This window comes from Metopolophium dirhodum, chromosome 6 (assembly GCF_019925205.1).
Source record: "Metopolophium dirhodum isolate CAU chromosome 6, ASM1992520v1, whole genome shotgun sequence".
Lineage (NCBI taxonomy): Eukaryota > Metazoa > Arthropoda > Insecta > Hemiptera > Aphididae > Metopolophium > Metopolophium dirhodum.
In genome coordinates, this window is record NC_083565.1 from 547,048 (window position 1) to 572,195 (window position 25,148).

Consider the following 25,148-nt stretch of genomic DNA (forward strand, 5'->3'; position numbering starts at 1 on the left):
AATTTTCGATAATCTATAAATTTCAGTATATTCTATCTAATTTTTTTTCAAATATTGGTTAGTATCAATCTATACCTATTTATACTCATATTTTGATATTTTTCAATACTGCGGATAGTTTGTTCTATAGAAAACGTGGATGTAAATGAGATCATTATTTATGCATAGTAATAATATATAATACGGTACAGTCGATAATATAGCCATCATAATAACACCTAACGTGATATCATAATATTATATTATAACCACCGAATTCACACGCGGCGGGTCGATGAACACGTAGTATCATTATTGCCGACGCTGTATATTATAAGTATGCTCAAGTATATTATAATAGTGTGCCATCACACACGAAACAATGTTGTTATAATAAATCGTAACCGACGAATGTGCGACGATACCTAATTTTTTTTTTTTAGGATATTCAATAATATTTCGTGATGGGTACAACACACGACTACAACGCGAGCGGCGGCGGCCGGAACGACGACGACGGTCCGACACGGGCTGGGGAGGGGGAGGGGGGACGCCCTATGTTAAGTAGGTGTTAAAAGTGTACCGGGTGAATAGACGGACGGACGGACGGACAGACCGCGTATAGGTATACGAAACGACGCACGTACGCGCGACGGCGACGGACTGGGAATAAAAACAAGACGACCCTGGCGGCGGCAGCAGCGGCGGCGGCAGCGGCAGCAAAAGCGAACGGAAAGCATAATAATATTATACCGTGTGCGGCTGGGTGGGAGAACGACGGCGGCGGCGGCTGCGGCGGCGTACACCAAACGGCAACCAGTCCTCGTTCCGCCCGCAGCGCATTCAGTCTCCGAGTGCCTGCCGACCGTCGTAGTGGTGTTTACGCGCGCGCGCGCGTATCTCAGAGTGTGTGTGTGTGTGTGCGTATAAAATAGTTCGCGTCGCGTTATTATTCCGTCCGATAATAATAATAGTAATAGTAATATTATTATAATATTTACAAGTATAATATTATTGTTATTAGCGTGTGTTGCGTGCGCGAATGTCGCGTGTGCGTGCGTGTGTTTTTCTCGAGTGCGCGCGTCACGGATACGAGTACGAAATATAAATTAATAAAATCGGTGGTGAATTTGAAATTTTTTTTGCGAATTTTTTTTTTTTCGATATTACAATAATATCTTTTATCCCGCCTCGTCACCATGCCCGTTCGTTGATGTCTCTTTTCCGCGATCGCACATCGCAAATGGTGTCCAGGCGGTGACGGCGATCGAACGCGTATTTCTTGCGTTCCGGCCCCCATTCACGTCCGCGTGAATAACAACCACCCCCCCGACCAACGCGCCCCCTCGCGACCCCCGGGACCGTCATGGCTCTAACGTCCGCCGCGGTGCTCGTCAGCTCGGTGCTACTGGTCATGTCGGCGTCGCTGAGTAAGACGCTCAGGCACAAGCCGCCCAACGAGTGCGAGTGGCTGGCCGTGACCGCGTACGGTGACGAGACGATCGCGTCGCAGACCGTGTCCGACGAACAAGAGGTGGCCCTGCACTGCCGTGTGAGGTCCATGAACTCCGAGCTGGAAAAGACCAATTTTAGTATCATACAGCCGCAGTATACGGTCAAGCTGAAAATCGAGTGCAACTCGCAGCTGTACCTGCTCAGCTCGCTGGGCACGGGCACGTTCCAGACGCTCATCGATCTCAGGGAGCTGACGATCGACTCGTGCAAGCTCAACAGCCTGGGCCGGGAATCGTTCCGCGGGCTCCGGCAGTTGCGCAACCTCACGGTCGTCACGCACAACAACGACTGGACGTCGGTCAACATGGAAGTGCAGCCCGACACGTTCCTGGAGGAGCTCAACATGCTCGAGCGGCTCGACTTGAGCCACAACAACATCGCCAAGCTGCCGGAGGGCGTGTTCTGCTCGCTGCAGAATCTCGTCTACCTGAACCTCACCCGGAACCGACTCCGGCACCTCGAGCTTTTCCACTTCGGGTCGTCCGGGCAACAGAAGTGCGGCGCCAACCTCCAAGTGCTCGACCTGTCGTACAACAACTTCGACTCGATCAACTCGCAAGTGTTCTCGCACCTGACCAACTTGCAGGACTTGCACTTGCAAGGCAACGTTATATCGGTGATCGGCGACCACGGGTTCGACGGCCTGTCCGCGCTGTCCGTGCTCAACGTCGCCTCAAACCGGCTGGTCAATCTGGCGCCCGAGTTGTTCGCCGACACACGCGACTTACGCGAGATGTACCTGCAGAACAACACCATAAACGTACTTGCACCCGGGCTGTTCAACGAACTGTCCCGGTTGTTGGTGCTGGACCTTTCCGAAAACCAGCTGACCGAGGAATGGGTGAACGCGGCCACGTTTACCGGTCTCGTGCGCCTCGTGTTTTTGAGCATGTCCAACAACAACATAACTAAATTGGACGCGACGATATTTCGAGATTTGTACCGGCTCCGATCGTTACGACTGGATAATAACGGTGTTCAGTACTTGCCGGAGAACGTGTTTTCGTCGCTGATAGACATGAGAACGTTGGTGCTCTCCAGCAACAAATTGACCAGAATCGATCAGTTCACGTTCGACGGTCTGCCCTCATTAAACCAACTATCGCTCGATAACAATCAAATACAGTACATCGATCCGGAGGCGCTGAGGAACTCTACCGATTTGGAATACTTACACCTCAACGGAAATAAACTGTACGACATACCGGCGGTTCTGAACAATATTCCCAATCTAAAAACTTTGGATTTAGGCTACAATCAGATCACCGACATATTCAACACGTCGTTTCCGGCCATGAGTCAGCTCATCGGGTTGAAACTGTTGAAAAATCAAATATCCAATGTGTCCAAGGGTGTTTTTGATAGACTACCAGAACTGCATCTCATCAACCTCGCCAATAATAAAATCCAAAAAATAGAAGCCGGTACTTTTGATAATAACACTAGACTGGTAGCGGTCAGGGTGGACGGTAATTATTTACGGGACGTCGGTGGACTATTTTCAAAACTGTCGAATCTCGTATGGTTAAACATATCGGAAAACTTCTTAGAATGGTTCGATTATGCTCTGATACCAACGGGATTACAGTGGTTAGACATACACGGTAATCAAATCACCGAACTCGGAAATCACTACGAGTTGGAAACGCAACTGACAGGATTCGACGCCAGTAACAATAAATTGACTGAAGTGACTGGTAGTTCGATCCCGGATAAAGTACAAAATCTGTATCTGTCCAACAATCAAATTTCCAAAATACAATCGTACGCGTTTTTCAAAAAACCAAATCTCACGCAAGTGGACTTGACCGGTAACCGTTTGAAAACACTGAACCCGCAATCGCTTAGGATATCGACGGTTCCGGTGGGTCGGACCATGCCACAGTTTCTAGTCGGAAACAATCCGTTTGTGTGCGACTGTTCGATGCAATGGCTACAAGCGTATAGTGTCGAACCCGATCGGAACAAACCCAAACTAGTCGACTTGGAGACAGCCACGTGCGAGGTCATATACAATCGAGGCGAGTCCCGAGTGCTGTTGAAAGAAGCGTCCGAAGAACAGTTTTTGTGTCAATACGATATGGAGTGCGCGAAACGCAGCACGTGCGATTGTTGCGATTTTGATGCGTGTGATTGCAAAATGATATGTCCAACGAATTGTACGTGTTTCCATAGCGTCAGCTCCACGTCCAACGTGGTCGACTGCTCGAGTGCTGGTTACATTAACAGAGTGCCGGATAAAATACCGATGAACACCACGGTATTATATTTGGACGGCAATACGATCAAGACTCTGAGCACACACACGTTTTTGGGCAGAAAAATCTTGAAAGTTCTCTACTTGAATTCTTCGAACGTGGAGCGCGTGCAAAATCGGACATTCCACGGACTCAAGGAACTCGAAGTGCTACACTTGGACGACAACCGTATATCCACATTGTACGGTGACGAGTTTTACGGACTGGACAAGCTCAAGGAGCTCTATTTAAACCACAACCGTATAACGTACATAAATAGCACGACATTTCGTTTCCTGCAACAGCTAACCATACTTCGCTTGGACCACAACCGGATAGCTCAGTTTCCGGTGTGGAGACTGTCGCCGACGCTGACTCATCTGACGCTCGCCGAGAACCAATGGAGTTGCGCGTGCGATTTTGTTCAACAAATGAAAGAGTTCCTACAATACGCTGCCGATGCGGTGGTGGACGCCGAACAGGTCCGTTGCCTCGACCATTCGGGAGGGTACAACATAAACAGCGAAAACGGTACGGTTTGCGGGCCCACGACTCCTTCGTCGGTCGAAAAACCGTTCAACACGTCGTCGAACACTATCGAAGGAGCGCTCAACGGTGGTAACCTGACCGCGCCTACCAAGACCATCATCCAAAGGCCGGACATTCAGGATTACATACCGATCCTGATAGTGTCATTTTCGGCCGTGTTTTTCATAATTGTCGCCGCCATGATGGTGTACGTTTTCCGACATGAAATGAAAGTTTGGTGTCACTCCAGATTCGGCGTTCGGATATTCTGCAAAAGCACCGAGTTTGAAATGGACGAGCGTGATAAGTTGTTCGACGCGTTCGTCAGCTACAGTTCCAAAGACGAGGCGTTCGTTATCGAGGAATTGGCTCCGATACTGGAAAATGGCGACCCGTCGTACAAGTTGTGTCTACACTACAGAGAGTTTCCAGCCGGTGGTTACATATCCGACACGATCGTGCAGGCGGTGGAATCGTCTAAACGCACGATAATGGTGCTATCGGAGAACTTTATTAAGTCGGAGTGGTGCCGGTTCGAATTTAAATCAGCACATCATCAAGTACTCCGGGATAAGAGGAAGAGACTGATCGTTATACTACTGGGAGAGGTGCCCAACAAGGACTTAGATCCGGACATCCGACTCTACCTCAAGACTAATTCGTACCTGCAGTGGGGCGACAAACATTTCTGGGAGAAGCTGAAATTCGCACTTCCGGACGTCCCCAACAACCAAAGGCCGAAAACAATCAACCACAAGCATCACCACCACCATCATCACCATCACAGAGGAGTGCACAACAACTACTCAAGACCGCTTGCCATTCATATATAATAAACGGTATGAAAATTAAAAACTTATCTTGCCTAATAATTAAATTTGTGATATTAGATAGTGACTATTTTGTAAAAAAAAAACAAACAAAAAACAAACAAAAATGTATTTGTACAGTGTATATAAGGCTTAAATGCCTACCACTCCTGCATAATTATTAATTATTGTATTTAAATACGATTATGTTTAAGATGTTTCTTTTATAACCTTTTTTTAAACTTTTCTTTTTTGTAAAATAAAATGTAAAGATCATGAATAAAATGTCCTCCCAGTCATTACTATTAGGCTATAATATTATTATTTCTTAAATTCAAACGTGTTTTAGCCCTTTAATAAATATGTATTAAATTAATTTAACTCTTTGAACGCAAATCTAAGTGTATTTATTTTTTTATCAATAAGTACTTAATTTTTGAGGTGAAAAAATATACATAAAAAGTAAGCAGATATATATTTTAAAAAAAGAGAGAGTTGCCATATACACATAAACTAGTTTTTTGCTGACAAAGAGTTAAATGACGATTTTTGAGATATATCGCGGGGTTAGTTACCTAGTCTAAGAAATATCTTGTACGTTTGGTAGTATTATGTTTATAACTATTAACCCGATTTATTGTAAAATCTACGTTTTTATCAAAACGTGAACTAAAAACAATGCCATTTTTTACTATTGTTTTTTTTTTTTATGTATTATTATTATTTTTATTTATTTTCTTACAATGAAGACTATAAACTTCTAGGTACTAGAACATTGTTGTGATATATTTTTGTTAATTTAATTGACTGGTACTCAAAAAAATATCGAGAACCCAGCGAATAATAAAAAAAAAACATAAAATTTAATTCGACTTTGTTTTTATTTATTTATTTAATTGCGTCCATACATAGTATAAGACTATTATTATTAAGTGTATAAAAGGTTAAGAAAATAGAAACGATTAAATTTAATAACAAATTAATTCGCAATAGTATGAAAAAACGGTTTTTGAATAGATTTTCTCACATGATGGTTTCTATTTTCGCAATCGTCCTTCGCGGGATCGATACATCGGTTTCGAAAAAAAGGTTAAGGTATCCTTTTTGTGTACATAATATTATGTCTATAAGATATAAATAGGTATACCAATCGCGTTTGGCGATTGGATTGTTACATATGCTATTATTATAATGGTATGTAAGGTAGCTGCCTGGCAAGTAAGTATACTTATAATGACATGACCGTATTCGTCGATATTAAATTATTGCGATAAAACTTAAAACGTACGAAATATATTACGACGATAGGCGGCGGCAATGTCGCACGCGGTTCTCCGACGGGTATCATATAATATTATGGTATTATCATCATCATAGTCATCATCATCCATCACCAAGACGGCCCCGCGGAGTATTTCGTCGTAGCACAAAAAACGACCGACCCGTACTACACGACATCGTGTGCACCGTGCGGGTCTCGAGTTGTGGGTGAAACGTGCGGGTGGGGGAGAGGTGTATTATATTATCTGATCGCGTCGAAATGTCACAGACGACGACGACGACGACGACGAACGACCATTGATCACCGATGATGACGACGAGGATATCGGTGGACCGGACGGAGGATAATCCCCCCCTTGGTCATGGTTTAATTGTTATTTCGGAGAACGAAAACGTAGTTATATAAATGTATGATATTGTATTATTACTATTATTATATATATATATACTTATAACGAATGCGGTAAACGGTAAAAGTCGAAAAAAAATATAACCAAATTCGCCTACGGCGTCAAACTGGCGAAACGACATTCTTCTCGGATAGTTTAAGGTATATAATACAGCGGCGGCGGCGACGACGACGATGACTACGGCAATACAGTCATCGTAAAGCGCAAAATTTTGAAACAATTTTTTTTCATTTTCAACGCGTTCGTTTTACAGACTGCGACAACGACGCGCCGTCGGCGCTATCGACTCGTTTTAGTCATCCGACGACGATCCGGTCGCGATGACAATCCGACCAATAACTCACGACAGCTGCAGTTGCGATTTTAATATTATTATATTATTTTCTTCTGCGACGACGGTTTTTTTTTGTTTTTGGAGCCGTAAAAGGCTATCGTCGTCACGAGACACTTTCTTCACCAGAGGCGCACTGCACAACCGGCGGCGTCCAACAACACTTTATTATATATTATATTATGTTGTATAGGTACCTTTGTTGTTGTGAATTGTGATTTATTTCCAATGCGAGTGAAGAAAAAAAAAAAAAAAACAAAAATCGATATACATATTAGCTGACTAGATATATACACGGCGGCGTGTACTGCGCGTGTATAAAAATTATAAAGGAGGTACCAGCTATGTGTACCGCGGTATAAACCCGAGCCGGTAAGTATATATATTTTATACACGCGTATATATATACATATAAATTATATGTATAATATCGGTTGTAGGTTTTTATTCTTTTTTACGACGATCCTCCTCGTGTTTTTCCGTCTCCGTCTCTCACTCTCGCGCACTCGGTCTCTCTCTCTCGCGCGCGCGCCCAACCGCCCGCCCCGTCGGAGAGCTCTCGCGAGTCAGTATTATAACGACGTGGACGGATGATTGTTATGCTTGTATGATCAAACTGATTAGCGGAACAGTAATAACACGTTGGGCAACGATCCCCAGTGCTGTTTAGACCGGGCAATTTATTGCTCCGGAACACGCCGCCGCCGTCCCGAGTATGATTAGTGGTCGGCGGCGCGGGGGCATTATATATATATATATACATGTACACGCGTATTATTATTATTATTATTATTATTATTATATCTACGCGAGTCCATTCTCTCTGACCGACCACCGCACACTCTCCCTCTCACTCTCTCCCAAGCCGGTCGTCCATGTTCTCCGTCTCTGCCTATACACATTTTATGGCGCGCGAGATGGCCCAGTTCGGCCGCGCGAGTACCGCCGAAGCTGATATACCTTTACACTATGTATAGGTACAGTCAGCAGTCGTTAACGTCGTCGTCTCTCGCGGTCCCGGCCGAGAGCAGTCGCCGGGAAATCACACCTGAAGAATGTACGCGCCGGGGTTCCCAAAAAATGCGCTCAAAACGAAATCTATTTAGGCAACGGACGTGCAATAATATAATATACGCCTATATAATAATATGATAATAGAACGGCACAACGTGACACGTATATGCCGTATACAATAATATTATTATAGGTAGGGTATATATACGCGTCGAGCTGCGGGTTAGGCTGGGCTGATTTAATTATTTTTATTTTGCCGCCGTTAATGACAACATTTTTTTCGATGCGTATTAAAATCGCAGCGCACAACGATGATGATAATAATAATAATAATAATATATATAATGTGATGATGGCTGCCCCGAGAAAACGTGTGCCCCACAGAGTTGGGTTAATGATCGTTGCAGTCGTCGCCGGACACATATGGTGCGTTTCATCTATCATGTCGAACCCGGCGCACTACCCGAACCCGAGTGGTTTTGTACATTATATTATTATACGTCTTGTTATTATCATTATTGTTGTTGTGTCTCCTCCTTTCATTATTTTTAGTGTCACGGCGAAAACCCGTCGTCTGCGGCAGGAAACAAGTCGCGCCCATATAAGTCCGACCGAAACGTAATGAACGAAATGCGAGTATGGGTACAACAAATATCACGGAAAATCTGCTCGTACTTGTACCTCCGTTTGTAATGATAATATTAACACCTGTGCACGCTCGAAAATCTCGGTCGCTCGTCGAGAAATGTATAATATTATATAATGTATTTTGATGATATATCGCTACTTGCGTTTGATTACAGTCGGACACTTGTGCGTTCGTTTTTGTTTTTTAATTCCGTCCGTCGTAGATAATATACGATGTGAGGCCACGAAAATAAACGATAATCGCTTTCGATTAATTTTACGATGTTTGAATACGCGTTTAACGGCTGATATAATAAACTGTGATATTATTATAACATTTGTAATTCATTTATTTTTAATTTAGTGGCCGTTCCGTAATAATATTTTATTATTATTGTTCGAGCACCATCATCGTCGGAGAATCCATCATCGCTCGGCCAGAACAATTGAAACCTCACAACAATCGACGGCGAGGCTCATCCAAACGCCTTTATTACATTACACATCGTATCCCATGATATTATATTGGAAACTGTATAATGGTTTTCATTATTTCTATATACGCACTTCTCACGTTCATGTAAACGGTAACGCTTTCGGTGTCTATTGCGACGACAATGCTATAATTATTACATAAATAATATTATACGCGTCGGGAAGTATATAATATGAGAATGTGTGGGTAGGAATGGATTCGGGTCGGGCTGCAATTTAATAATTATTATCGGTGAGCTAACGTCTGAGAAATCGGGTTAAACGGACCACGTGGGCTAATGGTAAAAAAATAAAAAAGGGGCACACGCGCGCGCGATATTACACTCGGACTTGTTTTTAAAAACGAATTACCGGCGCGAACAAAAAGCCATTTAAAACCCCAAACCGGCACCGGTGGTGTGTGTGTGTGGAAATTCGTGTCCGCCATTTCCGACAAGAGCCCCGGGGCCTCGGCGGCGACCGCTTTAAGGGGTTGCACCCCTTTTTTGATTCGCCATTTCTTCCCCTCGGGCTCGCGTAATGTCTTCAATTAGTTTTATTATATACGTGCGCGCCCGCGTGGTATATATGTACATAAATCAGAGTTTTTTTTTTCCATTTCGCTTTTCAATAATCCACCGAGGCTTTTATATTTTGTATATATACATTATTATCATCGTCGTTATTTTTATTCTTTCCTGCGCTCAAAAGGGGGTGGAGTGCGATCGACTTCAGGGCCCTGAAAGGGGAATTCCTGTACACGGCGGCGTCGCTATATGCATCGCGACGACTACGACACGTCATATATAGGTAAACATGAGACATACGGACATTTACTGCTATCTACAACACTGTTGCAGCGAGCGGCAGTCGGATCTGCATTCTGCAGGTCGTCGAGAGACGAAAACGGATGATTCACGTACCAATAATAATAATAATATTATATACCTTTATATACATGTACCTGAGCGCGTCGATCAAACCGGTCCTGCCGGTGTTCGGTTATCGTGCCTACCCGGCGGATTCTCAGTGGGTCCCAAAAACCACACAAACTATACTACATATACCTACCTACATAGGTACTACAGTGTATTATACACGTCAAAGTGCGTACATGGCATATATATATATAAGAGTGTGTGTGCAAGTGCACATAAATCGCACACGCGAGTCCGCGGCGGATAGGCACGCACACACACACACACACACACACACACACACACACACACACACACACACACACACACATTTATACACAATAATATATATAGGTACACGCGTATCACACGCGCTCGGTCAGAGTGAAAATATAAATAATATAACCATTGTTCGAACAGCCGCAGATATTATTACAATATTGTGTATCGCGCGGTATCGGCGGGGAAAAAGCGAACCCGGCGAGATCAATTAAAAATAAGAGTGCAACGCACGTTTTATTACGCCGGCCCGGTCTAATTATATACGCACCGGGGCCCGGCGAATACAATGGAGATAACGCGCGCGTGTGTGAGTGGGTACTGTTGTTTTAATAAAATATAATATATATTATTATTATTATTATTATTATTATTATAGTCGCGCGTTCCTTGCCCGTACCGTACGTCCATAATATTAAGTGAGTACTGTTTTATTTACGTTATAATGATAACAATAATACGCGTGTGGCTCGTCCTTCTGCATATTCGTGGGTCTCCCGGCCGCGATTTTTCGAGTCGTCGCCGTCGCGGTGTTGACGGTCAGCCGGTTCGTCGTTAGGCCGATATCACACCTTGAGACCTGCACCGCGGTACATGATGAGGCTGTATATCAATATAGTACGAACGATGATAACATATGAGACACGTCGTACTGCAAAGTCGATGACGACCGATCGATCAGCTGGTGTCCGACGCCGGCGAGAGAGACTACAACGACCGCTGCGGCGATATCGTTTTCACGCAAACACCGCACAACGAATTCATAATATTAATTATACACTCGTACAAAAAAAAAAATGAATAAGCTGCAGGAAATATCTGCAGAACGAATTTTCTTTTATAGGCCCGCGATCTGTCCATACGATTTTATATGTGTCCTGTGTCCTGTTTTTTGTGTGAAATAAACGTCATGTGACGCCAAAGCAGACGTTAGCATGGAATTTCCGAATCTACTATTATTATATTATGCACGACCGTGTGTATCATGTGTACGCACAGGTAAAAGGTCCTATAGTATAATATTATAGTAAAACGATATGCTTGACGTGTAATCTATATATCCCGCTGCGATCGTCTTCTAGGGTTATCTTCCTCCGTCTGTGCGCGTAATATATCAAAATATTTAGCAGTATAATATATTATTTTCCAAAAAAATCTCACAATCGAGTTATTAAAATTCCCAGAAACGTGTGCGGATGCTACACAGTTAGTTTTATTATTATTTTAGTTTTCCTTTGGCGAAATATAATATGAATAGCTATAATAGTTGTTGTCCAATATTATAATACTGCAGCAGTCCCGACCGGGAAGACGGACGACGGGCGTGCACGATCACGGCAGGAAATAAATCCTCGAGACGTTATTTTACAAGGAGACTCGCAAACCACTTTTCGGAACCGAGTTTTATTACACACACATACTAATATAATGTAAAGAATTTAGGACTGAGAACAGAACGCGTTATTTATATATTAATATTTCCAAGTTTCTCTTGAAATGGAGGCACTAGGTGTATTTTTACGACATTTCCCGAGCAGACCGTTATAAATAGCGCAGTTAATTGCACCAAATAACCACTGTTTTTAATAGTTACACTATTGCATTTGAATTCGATAATAAAAGTGTGTGTATATTTACATATTTATATACTATGGATGTTTTACAGAGAGCTATTTAATTCCAATTCCGAGGTCGGGAAAAACGTAAGGAGAGTAATAGTATAATAATATAATAAAAAGAACAGTCAAAACAGTGTATGTGAAATGGTTGCCCAAGGCGGCGGCGGCGGCGGCGGCGGCGACGACTCGCGAGTTCCGCCGTTTAAAGCATGAGCAAATAAATCATCGTTAATTATACGGAATGAGTCGTCGTATATATACGTACCTATACGGTTTATTTTATATATATTCATATTTATATTTATTATCGTGTGTATATTATTTGAGAGTAAATAATATGCCGAGCGCAATTTATACGGCGGATATACTAATACGGTACACGTACCACGATTTGTACTAGAACTTTTCAGATTTATCGCCTAAGCTTGACGTGTAAATAAACATTATAGAAAAAACAACAACGGCAACCGAAAACGGTGCGAGCGTCCCGAGAGACTTAAACGCACGCGGCGCACGTCGAGCCGCGCGAGAACATTCACGGCAACGACTCCTAATTACAACCTGCTGGCGTTGGCAGAAATACTACACACACACACACACACACACACACACACACACACACACACACATCTGGCGCGTTTTTTCACTTCAAGAGTACCGTTTCGTTTGACGCGAGTTTACATGAAATAAAAAATATATTATGGAAAAAAAACTGTACATATAATATTTTTATAAACTATTGTGGGCGTTTATATACTATTATATACATCGAAAACCGCAATTACGCCACGTGGACTTATAGTTATAATGAATAATATAATAAATATTATATTATATTATACATTGTACTCGCTGCGCGTATTCTTATACATATTTAGGAGGTGCGTTTTCATCCCTGTCTATTGTTCGAAACAGTTTTTTCTCCCTGTCTATACAATACATATTATGTCTGTTCACGGCGCGGGCGTACTATTATAGATATATAGTATAATAAATACGGTAGGTACACACAACAATATACATTATTTCGTTTGAGGCGTCATGTGTCCCGTCAATTTACACGGACAAAACGTTATTTTCAAAAAAAAACATTTTCGACTTGTGGTCACCAGGCACTTTATACCTATACATACAAATTGTCGTTCTTCACGCGATACAGTATAGTCCCGTATATAGTTGATATAGTGTATAGTTACGCAGCGGTACTCGTGGGTGAGAGAGTATAGGAACAATATATTCGTATGGAAACGATGACGAGCTCAAAACACATACCACGCGGCTTATTTCAAATGACGACCAGTCAACGACGATGATAAATAATATTACGCGAAATTTTTCTATCCTTAGAACATATTATTATTATTATTATATTAGCCACGACGATATTATAATATATATAGAATATTCAATAAACTGAATAACATATTTTATTATTATACTGCACACGACGGGTATATATACGCAACTATTTATGGCTTTAATTCTGCGAACACCGTTGAAAATATATTGTGTGCAGACGGCAATTTAATGTAGGTACTGAAGTTAAAAATCGTCGAGACCATCGATAATAATAATTACAGGTAAATTATTAACACAAATCATTTTAATATTATAATATTATATAATATACTCTCTTGCATGACCGCGGGACGAGCGGTAATTAAAACCATTATTATTGAGCGCATGCATGCAGGTCCGCCGCACGATATCTATATTTAATACGAAACCCATTATTAAACATCTGCTCGAATGTCTCGAGATGAAATAAAACCAATGAGCCGTACGAAACGCGGTCCGGTGTAGAATATTATTATATATAATTATAATATGATGCGATTCCTCGTGAAATATAATTTGAAGTATACATATATCGATCAAGCGGAACGTAAGAAAATATTACATATTACACTGTGCAGGTACAATGATGCATGCGGATATCGTAGGCATACGAAAAAGAAATCAATATCAAAAACGAAAGATATTGGGTTTTTAATTTATTTATTTTTTCATTATTCATCGCAAAATGTCGCTGCGCACGGCAACAATACAATATAACAATACGCGCTCATATACCGAGAATACGTACCTAGGTATATGATGAACGCGTGTAAACACAGAATACACCTCTGCGCAGAGCATTATTATTACTTTGAACTACATACAATATTTACCTACCCTTCACGACCCATCACACCGTCTATAGGTTGGTATTTGGTTTTGTAACCACTTCAACCGTGACTGCACCGAGTGTCCTACAATATTAAATATATTATATGCCGATCGACGAGGCGTTATCACGGTCGCCTGCACTGCAAAAGATGCGGTGATGTAGTGCATTCCGAGTGCTGATCGTGTGATATAGATCCGTATCGGTAAAGAGACTGAAAACACCTATAAAGACATAATAATATCGGCGAAAGAAGATGAGATACTACACGTATTGTTGTGTATACCTACTACACACATATGGTATATGTTATATACAAATACGGACGGTACTCTGGATGTTTACAGACGGCAAAGTGCAATATTCGAACAACTGTCGGTGCGTTAAACTGGAAGATTGAAAAGGGAATGCGAAAAAAACCTAAAAATATAACTTACGAACCGAAATGTACGTTTATATAGTATATATATATATATATATATGTATAGGTAGGCATGGACGGTACGTGTAAAGTGTGGCCGAAGACAAGTCTAAATGCCTCAGTAGTGGTTAGCAGTGGTTACTGTATGGTTATTATGAGTTGTTAATATAATAATTGGTTTGTGATACTACAATAATAGATAGGTAATCGTTGATAAATAAAATAAAAATTAATTTTTATAATAATAACATTAAAGTCATTATACTCATTGTGGTCACACTGTAATTTCAAATTGATTTAATTATTTTAATTCACTGGTTTTGGTTTGCTATGTATTTAGTCCTTATTTATATTTGATAATTTTTCTTTTTGTTTTGATATTTCTGCAGATAACCATATTTCAATAATCACTGTTGACTTTATGATGCCAACATCCTTTTCATCGGGCATACTGCAGTAAGGCTCATCTATCTCTTTATTATCTACGATCCTAAGGTGTTTTTTTTCTTTATTGCTTTTCGAGGTCTACGATTAGGCAAATTAATAATACCATATAATCTACCCCCTATAAACGGACAATAATATCATAGTGGTGGTTTTTATTTCTCTCGAATTTCTTGTTCAAATAATAATACACACGCAATATGTGCAACACGGAGTAAGGGTTGGTTCGGACAATACGTCAAAGGTGGCGGTGGCGTCGGCGTTCGGTCTGGCGGTGACCTTTATAGTTTATATCCATATCGGAAGCGGCGGACGAGACACGCGGACACAATAATGATACACAAGTACAATATAAGCACGACACATCTGCCACGAAATAGCGGCGGAGGGCTCACAAAACGTTTCCGCATCCGCATGTTGCGTGACTGTTAACGACTCGTATATATATGTTGGTAGGTACCACCGCGGTAAATACCTCTGCGAGGAGTATATTATAATAATAGTAAGTAGGTAGGTTAGACGAGTGTCCTGCCATATTATAACGCTGCAATACCTATATAGAACGATAAAAAATAATAAATATGTATACATACATATGAAACGGTTATTTTTCACTCTCTAAGACAATTCTTCAAAAAAAAAAAATTAAACAAAAAAAAAATAAACGATATATAGGTATAATTTTTTTTACATAATATATATAATATATAATGGCATTGTGTAAACAAGATTGTCTTCACGATCTTCACACGCGTTTTAAAAGAAAAAGAAACTCCGTAAAAATGTACACACACACACACACAAACGCAGGGCGCTCGCTCGCGCTAGAGTATGGTATATAAATTCACATGTTTATAATACAAGTTTATGTATATATGTGCGTACACGGGTTATTATTATTTCTCCAACCCCAATAATTACAGGCGTATCACGACCGCGGCGGCGGCGGCGTCGCGTTAACGAGATTGCCTTCTTCGTGCGCTCGCGTACACACGCGCTATAGGTCCTGACCATGTATACAATATATGTTTGTGTGAGTGTGTGTGTGTGTTTGTTTGTGTGTGTGTGTGTGTGTTTGTTTGTGTGTGTGTGTGTGTGTGTGTGCGCGCGCGTATTGTTTATGTCGTCGTCGTTGTCGTCGTAGTCGTCTCGAATTTATTAGCTTCGTATTTATTTCGTTCGCCTATTAATTAAACGACGCTGCTTTAATATAATATATGTGAACCACACGGTGTGCGATAGAGGGAGAGATCCGCAGCAGTGTCGGCCGAAGAGAGCGGAGAGATGTTATTATAATGTATATGGTACGCGAAGCCAGCAGCTAGTCCGGTCGGTTTGAATATTATAACATTATACGTATATAATACGGACGCGGCGCGGTCCGGAAAAAATAATAATAAAACCAAACGGGATAGAATATAATATTATTATTATTATATATATATATATATTATTAATACTATAAAACGTGTGTGTGTGTGCGTGCTGATTATTATTATTATTATTATTATTTGTGCCATCACGGCGACGACGGGGGAAGGGCGATCGACGACGACGACGACGACGACCAAAACCGCATAATATAATATACGCACTGCAGCACACACATACGGTGCTTTGCCGGCGTTTTATTAATCAACGCCGCGAAAGACTCTCTCCCCCGAGCGACGACGACGACTGCAACGGCGATACGCGCCCGTTTATGGTATAATTGTATGTGTGTACTATGTAATATGTGTGTATTTCGTATATTACATGTGAACGGTATTACCGTGGTAATGTGTGTGTGGTGCGGTTTAATACGACCATAACATTATATAATATACGACAGACAAGTCGGGGCTCCTAAAGGGACTCCGGGGTGGTATTAAGCGTGCAGACGTCGCCGGATAAAGCTCCGGCTATCGATTCGGAAAATTGGTTTTATTTCTCACCCACCCCATGCGACTACAAATTTTGCTAATTTATTGGCGAAACCGACGATATTGCTGGGCTGCCAACATAAAACTAACCTTCTCGGAGGCGGTGCAGCAGTCGTTGAAGCTATAATATAATGCACACGTGCGTGTGCAGCATAACATAAAATAGGTGCATCTGCTTTTCGCGTTTTTACATTTACACCGCATAAATCGATTGTTTTCTCTCCTCAAGGATACCCCCTCCCCCACCATGAACGTCATGGAAACTGTCACTGCAGGCTCCCTACCGTGTCCCTTGTGCGTACAACTTTGTCCATGCTCGTCTAAAACTAAAGACGATATTATGATATCGTACTTGGTACTGTAGACGAAACGCGTTGGTCCGCGGGGTAAGTATAGGTACTCGTTAAAATATAATATACGTAAACTTCATCAGCGACTATACAGAGCGATTACCGCAAGTTCAATGTACACATCATTAGTCATTATTACGCACTTTTGCGGCATTCGCAAGGGATGACAACTTCAACGTTTTAACGGAGAGTATGCGAGAGATAGAAAAACAAGACGTATAGAAAGATTTTACTACCACAGTATCGTAAGTACAAATAGGTTACACATGTAGTATACCAATGTATATATATATGCACTAACACATATTGCAAATTCCGTCTGCACCCGCGACGACATATTATTATACTGTAAAACACACACACACACACATATTATATAAATAAATATATTCACTTTGGATGGCAAAAAGTCGGCCGACCATTCAACTTTTTCTCTCTGGTACTAACCGTTTACAGTCGACCTATAATAATACATTTTTTATCGCACGCGAAGACGACGAAGACCATCACTACATGTAGATAGTATATGAGGACTTTTTTTTTGTTTAAGTCTATAACTGCGATTGTTTACATGCTTTTAATTTCTAATTTATTCACGACTAGTGCAGTATATAAATATGTAAAACATCGGTATAAGTATGCACTTTAAATGTATAATTTTAGAAAGCTTTTTATTTCGTTTTATTCATCGACGAGTAATACAATACAAAATAATCGATGTTCTCTGAGACTTAAATTGTTATGCTTACAGAGAATCGTCGGATTATTCATATAATATAATCGATTCTAAAATGTCTTTATTACGGATTGAGTCGAGTTGCAGCAGTTACAATGATAATGTATTCAAATAGTAAAAAAAAGACAGTTTTATGTCAAAGAAATTGAAAAAAAAATAAAACGTACATTTTATACATCTTTGTTTTGTTTATTATTCACACTATTCGTTTGTGTTTGTACATATACATTATATGCAGACGGGTTGTTAATTGATAGCCGGGACAACACTGCTGCACGCGTGAATAATTGAAATCTCTAGATATAATACAAGTGAAAAGTATAAAATAATATACGATAAAAATGAGGATGCGCGCGTTTATTGAGGTAAACACTATTAAAATAATATATATTATATTTAAATAAACACGGGTCGTAAAACGGTACAGCCTCGCGTTGTAATGGGTCACTCTCGATATACGAACACATCGCATGTCGAACGGACGTCACAATAAAACACACATCCGACATGGGGTTTATAGCGTCGGATAAACGCGTCTCGTCGGCTATAAACGCGTACCTATTATTGAGAGCTCGTCCACGGATTTTACATATGCGTGCGTCGTCGTCGAATGAGAAGAAATCGGTACGATCGTAAAAATAATATTATAGAATATACGAAACGCTCCGCGACGACGTGCAATATAAAGATAAGTATAACATTATATTGTATACATTAAAAATACATGTTATGTTGTCTCTTATTCGGTGATATTCGAATTTCGAGGCCACGACGTGAATAATTCACGGAAAAGTTGAGTTATCTGCATTGGCGGCGGTCATCCGCGCGACAATTGCTGCGTTTCGATATCGGATATATTTTAACAAAAACGCGATATAAAAACAAATTACAAATTAGGTACATGAACATTGTGCGACCTAGAAAGAAAGAAAAAAAAAGAGAACACCGAATGCGATGAAACGTCTGCTCTGGTAGTGCACCGCCGTGATTATGTCGTGGAAAACCGCCTATGTACGATTATTTAGAATAGTAAGCCACCCACACCGAGGGTATAAGATTTTTATACGAACAAATATGCGCGAGTGTAAGCCATGGCCATTTTGTGAGAGTGGGAGCTAAAGGAGAGCACTCTCACCCCTTTATTCGCAATGCATATTTCATCCCCCTACAGTGTATAGGGTCTACACGATTCTCATCAAGAAAACCCACCACTCCGTGCAAGAGATTCTGATTTTATGAACTCGAAATAATAATGTTTTATTTCATTTCATTTGTTTATCTTCATACGAATCAAAGTGCTCAGTACACTATATTATATAGATAAACGTAAAATGTATGTAGGTACATTGAAGATATATTATATTGTGTTAAACAACTTTTCTTGTTTGCTAATATTCGAGGTTATATAAAAAATGTATGGAATAGTAGAGGTATCAACATTATTGGTTATCTGTGAAACATAACGCTGCGTTTTGATCTCGGAATGACATAATTTAACAAAAACGTAATATAGAAATAAATTATAAACATATTGTGGGTGACTTAGAAATTAAAAAAGGAGAACGAACTGAACGCGACGACACATTATAGCTGCATCGTTGCAACCTTGCGATTATAATATCACGGGATACCGCATATACCATTAATCTGTGGTTATAATATTCAATCGTGGGCACAACGGATGTTTAAGTATTTAAAATAGCAAAACTATATATTATAATATGTGAGTGTACGCGGTGGCCGGTTTGTGTGAGTGGGAGCTAAAGGGGAGACATTTCACCCCTTTGTCCGGTTTACATATATCATTCCCCCTACACGATATTCTCATCGAGAAAACCCACCACCCCACGACCCACGTATAAGCAGAGACTCTGGTTTGATGCGTACTCGAAATAATAATAAATTGTAAGTCATTTCATTAGTTTTTATCGTCGCGTACAAACCAAAGGGCCAAGTGGTATACCTACGTTTACTAAATAGTCTACCCCTTTAATATACACGTGTACCTACATGGGTATATCGGAAATCGACACTCCGTGGGTGAAATCGTCTGAACACTTACTACATACGATACGCGTAATATTGTGCATCCATCCCCTCCACCACCACCCATGATGCATAATATTCGACATGTGTGACACATAATCGGTCCACTGCGATGCTGATGCAGCGAACATGGTATATGCGTCGTGATAATATATATATATATGAACCTTGTTTGTCGATAGCCACAACACGCGTCGGAAATTTACTGCGTATTATTAACGCGCTATAAATGCGTGTACAAAGGACTTGTACTAATATTATATTTTATAATAATAATATAATGTACACTTTTTGAAACGCAGTCTCCGCGGGCCGAAAACCTGTTCCCCGGGGCTTCCGAACCCTCACGATGGCGTTTCCAACGCGTAACATGATTTTTCAGCTCGCCGTGATTAATGAGACGTGAACGGATATATTTTCAAAATTTTTTTTACGTGAAAAAATGGTTATACATATATATTGGTGGTGGGGTAGAGATTCGACGAAACGCACGACCGTCAATGACAAAACGCTATACGCATTGTCTATATTATAATATTATATTGTTGGAACGTTTTACAACTGCTGCAGTGTACGGCGTGTACCTACCTACATTTATGTATTATATTATTATAATATTGTTGACGTGAACAAACGAAAAGCATGGTAAAAACAAATAAGTATCTATTTGTGTTTATACATACGCGTGTGTGTGCTTATCGATAATATTATAGTAGGTATGTCACAGGTATGTATTATTTTTCAATGATCGTTTGGGCGCGACCAAAAGTAAACATTTATTTTTTGCGGAAGAAGCGCTTTTACTATATTATACAACCGCACTAAGCCCGTTTATTGTTTTTTCAATAATTTTCACACTGAATATAATACCTAGGTATACATCGCGGGTCTGCACGTTCCGTTTGACAACGATTTTTAGAAGGCCTGGGAGCCCCCAGGCTATACTTATCGACTCTAAAGTAAAAATATTACAGTTTATAGCGCACCCCCACACTATATAATATAGTAATTTTCCCGACGTCCTTTCGAGAATATTTTGCACGGGGAATGTAAGTAATAAACGATTGTGAAACGCGCAGTGGTCCATTATAGACTAACGAATACCTATAATAATAATTAACAATTTAAAATAGCTATAGTACGTATTCGTCGCGTACCCACCGCGCCATCGATTTTAATAATAATTTCAAGCGTTTTTTATCATGGTTTTTTTTTTTCACCCAAAGGTATAATAATATTATATTCGGCACTGTTCGCCGAAATTCAATCATTTCCCGTCTGAATTTTAAACGTCAATACATTTCCGTCAAATACCTACGTATGTATATACACTAGAACGGGACGACTTTATTCAAATCGATATAAACATAATATACCGGAATGTCAGAATATATAACACGCGTTGCATAGGCATGGCTAGATGGGTACCTATATACGCGTGATAAAAAATAAATATTATAGCGATATAATAATAATAATAATAATAATAATAATAAAACAAAAACCTGTATGCCGACACCGCGCATATACTAATACCTTATACCTATATAATATTATAATAGTATTATAGGCTATATGGCCGGCGAGTTCTGTTTTGAGAAAAACCGATTACATTTAGCGAATTCGGTGCGAAGTTATTTTGTCTCTAGGGCAGTAATATATCAGAACGCATTATCACCAACACAACGACGTCCAGCCGTAACGGGTCCATTACAAACAGACAGTCGAACGGATTGTTCTAGCACGCAGAGTTATATATTATATACACACAATGTGTGTGTGTGTATAATTATGTATGTGTATATAATAAATCGTAGGTAAATATAACACAAATATATACATAATATACTGTATAATGCGCATTATGCACGTTGTACTCGCACACAATATAATGATGTATGTGTGTGTGTGTGTGAATATCATTTATAAACAGGACGTGTCATCTCGTAGAGTTTATGATATATATATATAGTATATACAGGGTGATTCAAAAATGTATGTTACAGCCATTTTGTCTCGCATGAAATTATATATTAGGATATAGGTACGGTCGTCATGAACCAACATTTTCGTTTTAATTGTTTAGTATTAACTTTTCTGAATGATAACACACAATTTTAATTTCATATTCCTCAGCAGAATATTAAGCGTAGTGCCTGCCTCTACTATAAATTTTCGACAATTACAGATAATAATGAATATATTTTATTATTATGCACTCGCTATAATAGCGGTATAAAACTTTTAAACGCGGTCTGGTCTGGGGTAAAGACGATTTTTTCGCGTTTAGGCAGGATTGTAGAAGCTGTTCAAGAACATCACAACTACTATTCTGGTCAAATCAAACGTTACCTACTCGTATTTGCCAATTGATAACATACACGGTGACGTAAATAATATTAAATATTATACGGACATCGCGTCCGTTTACTGTATACCTAGGTATATCGGTTGACCACGTTAAATCCGATGGGTTCGGTTACGACGAACTGCGGTTTAGCGCAAGTTCTGTATTTTTTTCCTTCTCATGTTATGTAACATTTTCTTATCGATTCTATGTTATATTATAATTTATATTATACACACCTCAAATTATACGAAACGGCTAGAAAGTTTAACCATCAGGAAATCCGTTTTTTGTAATAATAACATACGCGCAGTAGGTACTAACACCTACCTATACATAACACCGCGGACATAATAAATACAATCAAATAATAAATCGTTCAATACAACATCATATTATTATTATTATCATATAGATATATATATGTAGGTAGGTACAAGACCGTTGTGACTTTTCAATTAAAAATAAACATAATTTAACACTTCGATATTTCATGACGATGAATTATTGTTTTACATACAATGTGTGTGTGTGTGTGTGTTTTGTTGTTATTTTTTTAAAAAAAAATTGTTAATACAATTATTCGAGATCACGAGATTAATGCGCGGTCGATGGTACCCAGCGCACGCCGTGTGGTTGGCCAGTTGTTATAATAATATAATATATAATCCGACGACGATGACGACGACGGCGATGATGATTATTATTATTATTATTCCTCACAGCTACGCGCGAGATCTATTCGATTTAAAAAACGGCTCGGGCCCACGAAACGCCGCACGAGAATAAATAAATTAAACAGCGTTCGATATATACGAGATCAAGATTAATAACACGTAATAAGGGTTTCAAAGGATATACGGTTTCCGACTGGTTCACGACACGACCGAGAGACAACACAACACAATAATATAATAACATTTCGACGCCGCCGTTATACGAAGGTTGAGTGGGCGTGCCATTTTCGACTTTTAATAAAGCGTATATTATAGAAAATAATATAGGTACTTGTGACGGGGATGGAAGTGTTGGTGATAGGGGGGGGGGGGCGTTTTCGTATACCAAATGGAAATAATGTACTTTTCAATAGCGACAAAAAACCTTAGGTTTCGTCCGTCGTGAATTTCCGTTAAATATATACCTTGTAGATTGGTGAGTGAGGGACAGAGATAGACACCATAGCTCTAATTCCACCGCTAAAGCGCGAGAAAAGCAGAATTATTGAAGGCACGTGCAGCAGTGAACTATACCTATAAATGAAAAACGAATGAGAAAACTTTTCATTGATATTATAATAATTGAACACTTGTTAGAAGATAGAACAAAAAAATCAAAGGTGTAAGAATATATATAATGTAGGTATACGGTATATGTATAGCTGACGGAACGCCACACCATCATTCATCAAACAAATAAATAGATCGAAAAAAAAATATAACCTAATATTAGAGCTGATATGAATTATTTAAAAATACATTAACACGTAATTATAAATTAGACGTCTCGCGTCTAACGACTAAATAAAATAATAATTAAAAACGAATATAACATTATAATATCTGATAAAATCTGGTATCCAATTATCTTCAAGGTGCATTTCCATGAGAAAATATTGTGTTATAATAAATAATATCATCCATTAGATGGCCGACGGGGGTTTATCAAATAATTAATATCAATCAACATCGATCGGAATATATTTTTCTTCGCATTTATATTATATTAAACGTTCAAAGTCGTGTACCTACAACTGCGTTTTTTTCTCATATGCATATTTTCGACAGATTGCATCAAATTCTCACTACATTATATATATTTGTATAAATATGCATATAATTTCTATTTTTTATGGTAATTTAAATTTTTTTTATATTTTTCAACACACGTCGTCCGCATATAACGGAAATAGATCGTAAAAGCACAAATTAAAATACAATATAATATTATGTAACTTAACTATATTTTAACACAGCCAGAAACTGCGCCGTTCTAGCAATAATTATCAAAAGGAGGGGGGAAATTACAAAATTCACGCCACACCTGTACCTAGTTAATAATAGTAGTCCTGTGGAAATTCTGAGAACTGTGACCGCTTTTTGCGAGACCTCAAATGTTATCACCGCCCATAATATTTTAACAGTTTTTATTTTACGAGACCTTATTACCATTTACAATATTACGTATAACCATAGGCTACCGCGGTAACCGTGTGCATTTAGAATACCACGGTATCTAATATAGCGGCTTTGTCCCGACTGACTGGCGGAATATGGACTAAACTATATAATAAGTATAGAGAATTGGAATTTTGACTGTACTATCTTTATTTCGTAACGTAAGTAATGCACACTTTTGCAAAATTTTGATTTTAAATAGAAAAAAAAACTTATATTCAAAATATATAGTTGCTGTTGAAACGTGAGGCAATTTCTTCAAAGTTCTACGATTAGCATACACTTTTGTACGGATTCGGCTCAGTCGTCGTCGGTACATGGATAATGAGCGCGGCGGCCGTGGTATATACTGGTATAGTGGTAGTGGTTGTGGGCAGCAATGACTATAATAATATATATATAGGTATATACGAGTATAGACGGTACATAATAATATATACATACAAGCGCCTACAGTAGGTACGTCGCGTGTATTTATATATACATATTATATCGAACGAGGTAAATACGCGTATATACGT

At 39.5% G+C, this 25,148-nt stretch overlaps 2 protein-coding genes across 3 annotated transcripts in view; one reads left to right on the top strand and one right to left on the bottom strand.

Annotated features, from left to right (window-relative positions):
- LOC132947862 (lysine-specific histone demethylase 1A) overlaps positions 1-25,148 on the bottom strand; it is a 418,533-nt gene that overhangs the window by 185,570 nt on the left and 207,815 nt on the right. The gene's annotated exons all lie outside the window — the stretch shown is intronic.
- LOC132947860 (toll-like receptor Tollo) lies at positions 636-5,935 on the top strand. The gene has a single exon (XM_061018093.1). The coding sequence runs from the start codon at positions 1,346-1,348 to the stop codon at positions 5,090-5,092; it is 3,747 nt and encodes a 1,248-aa protein (XP_060874076.1). The 5' UTR covers positions 636-1,345; the 3' UTR covers positions 5,093-5,935.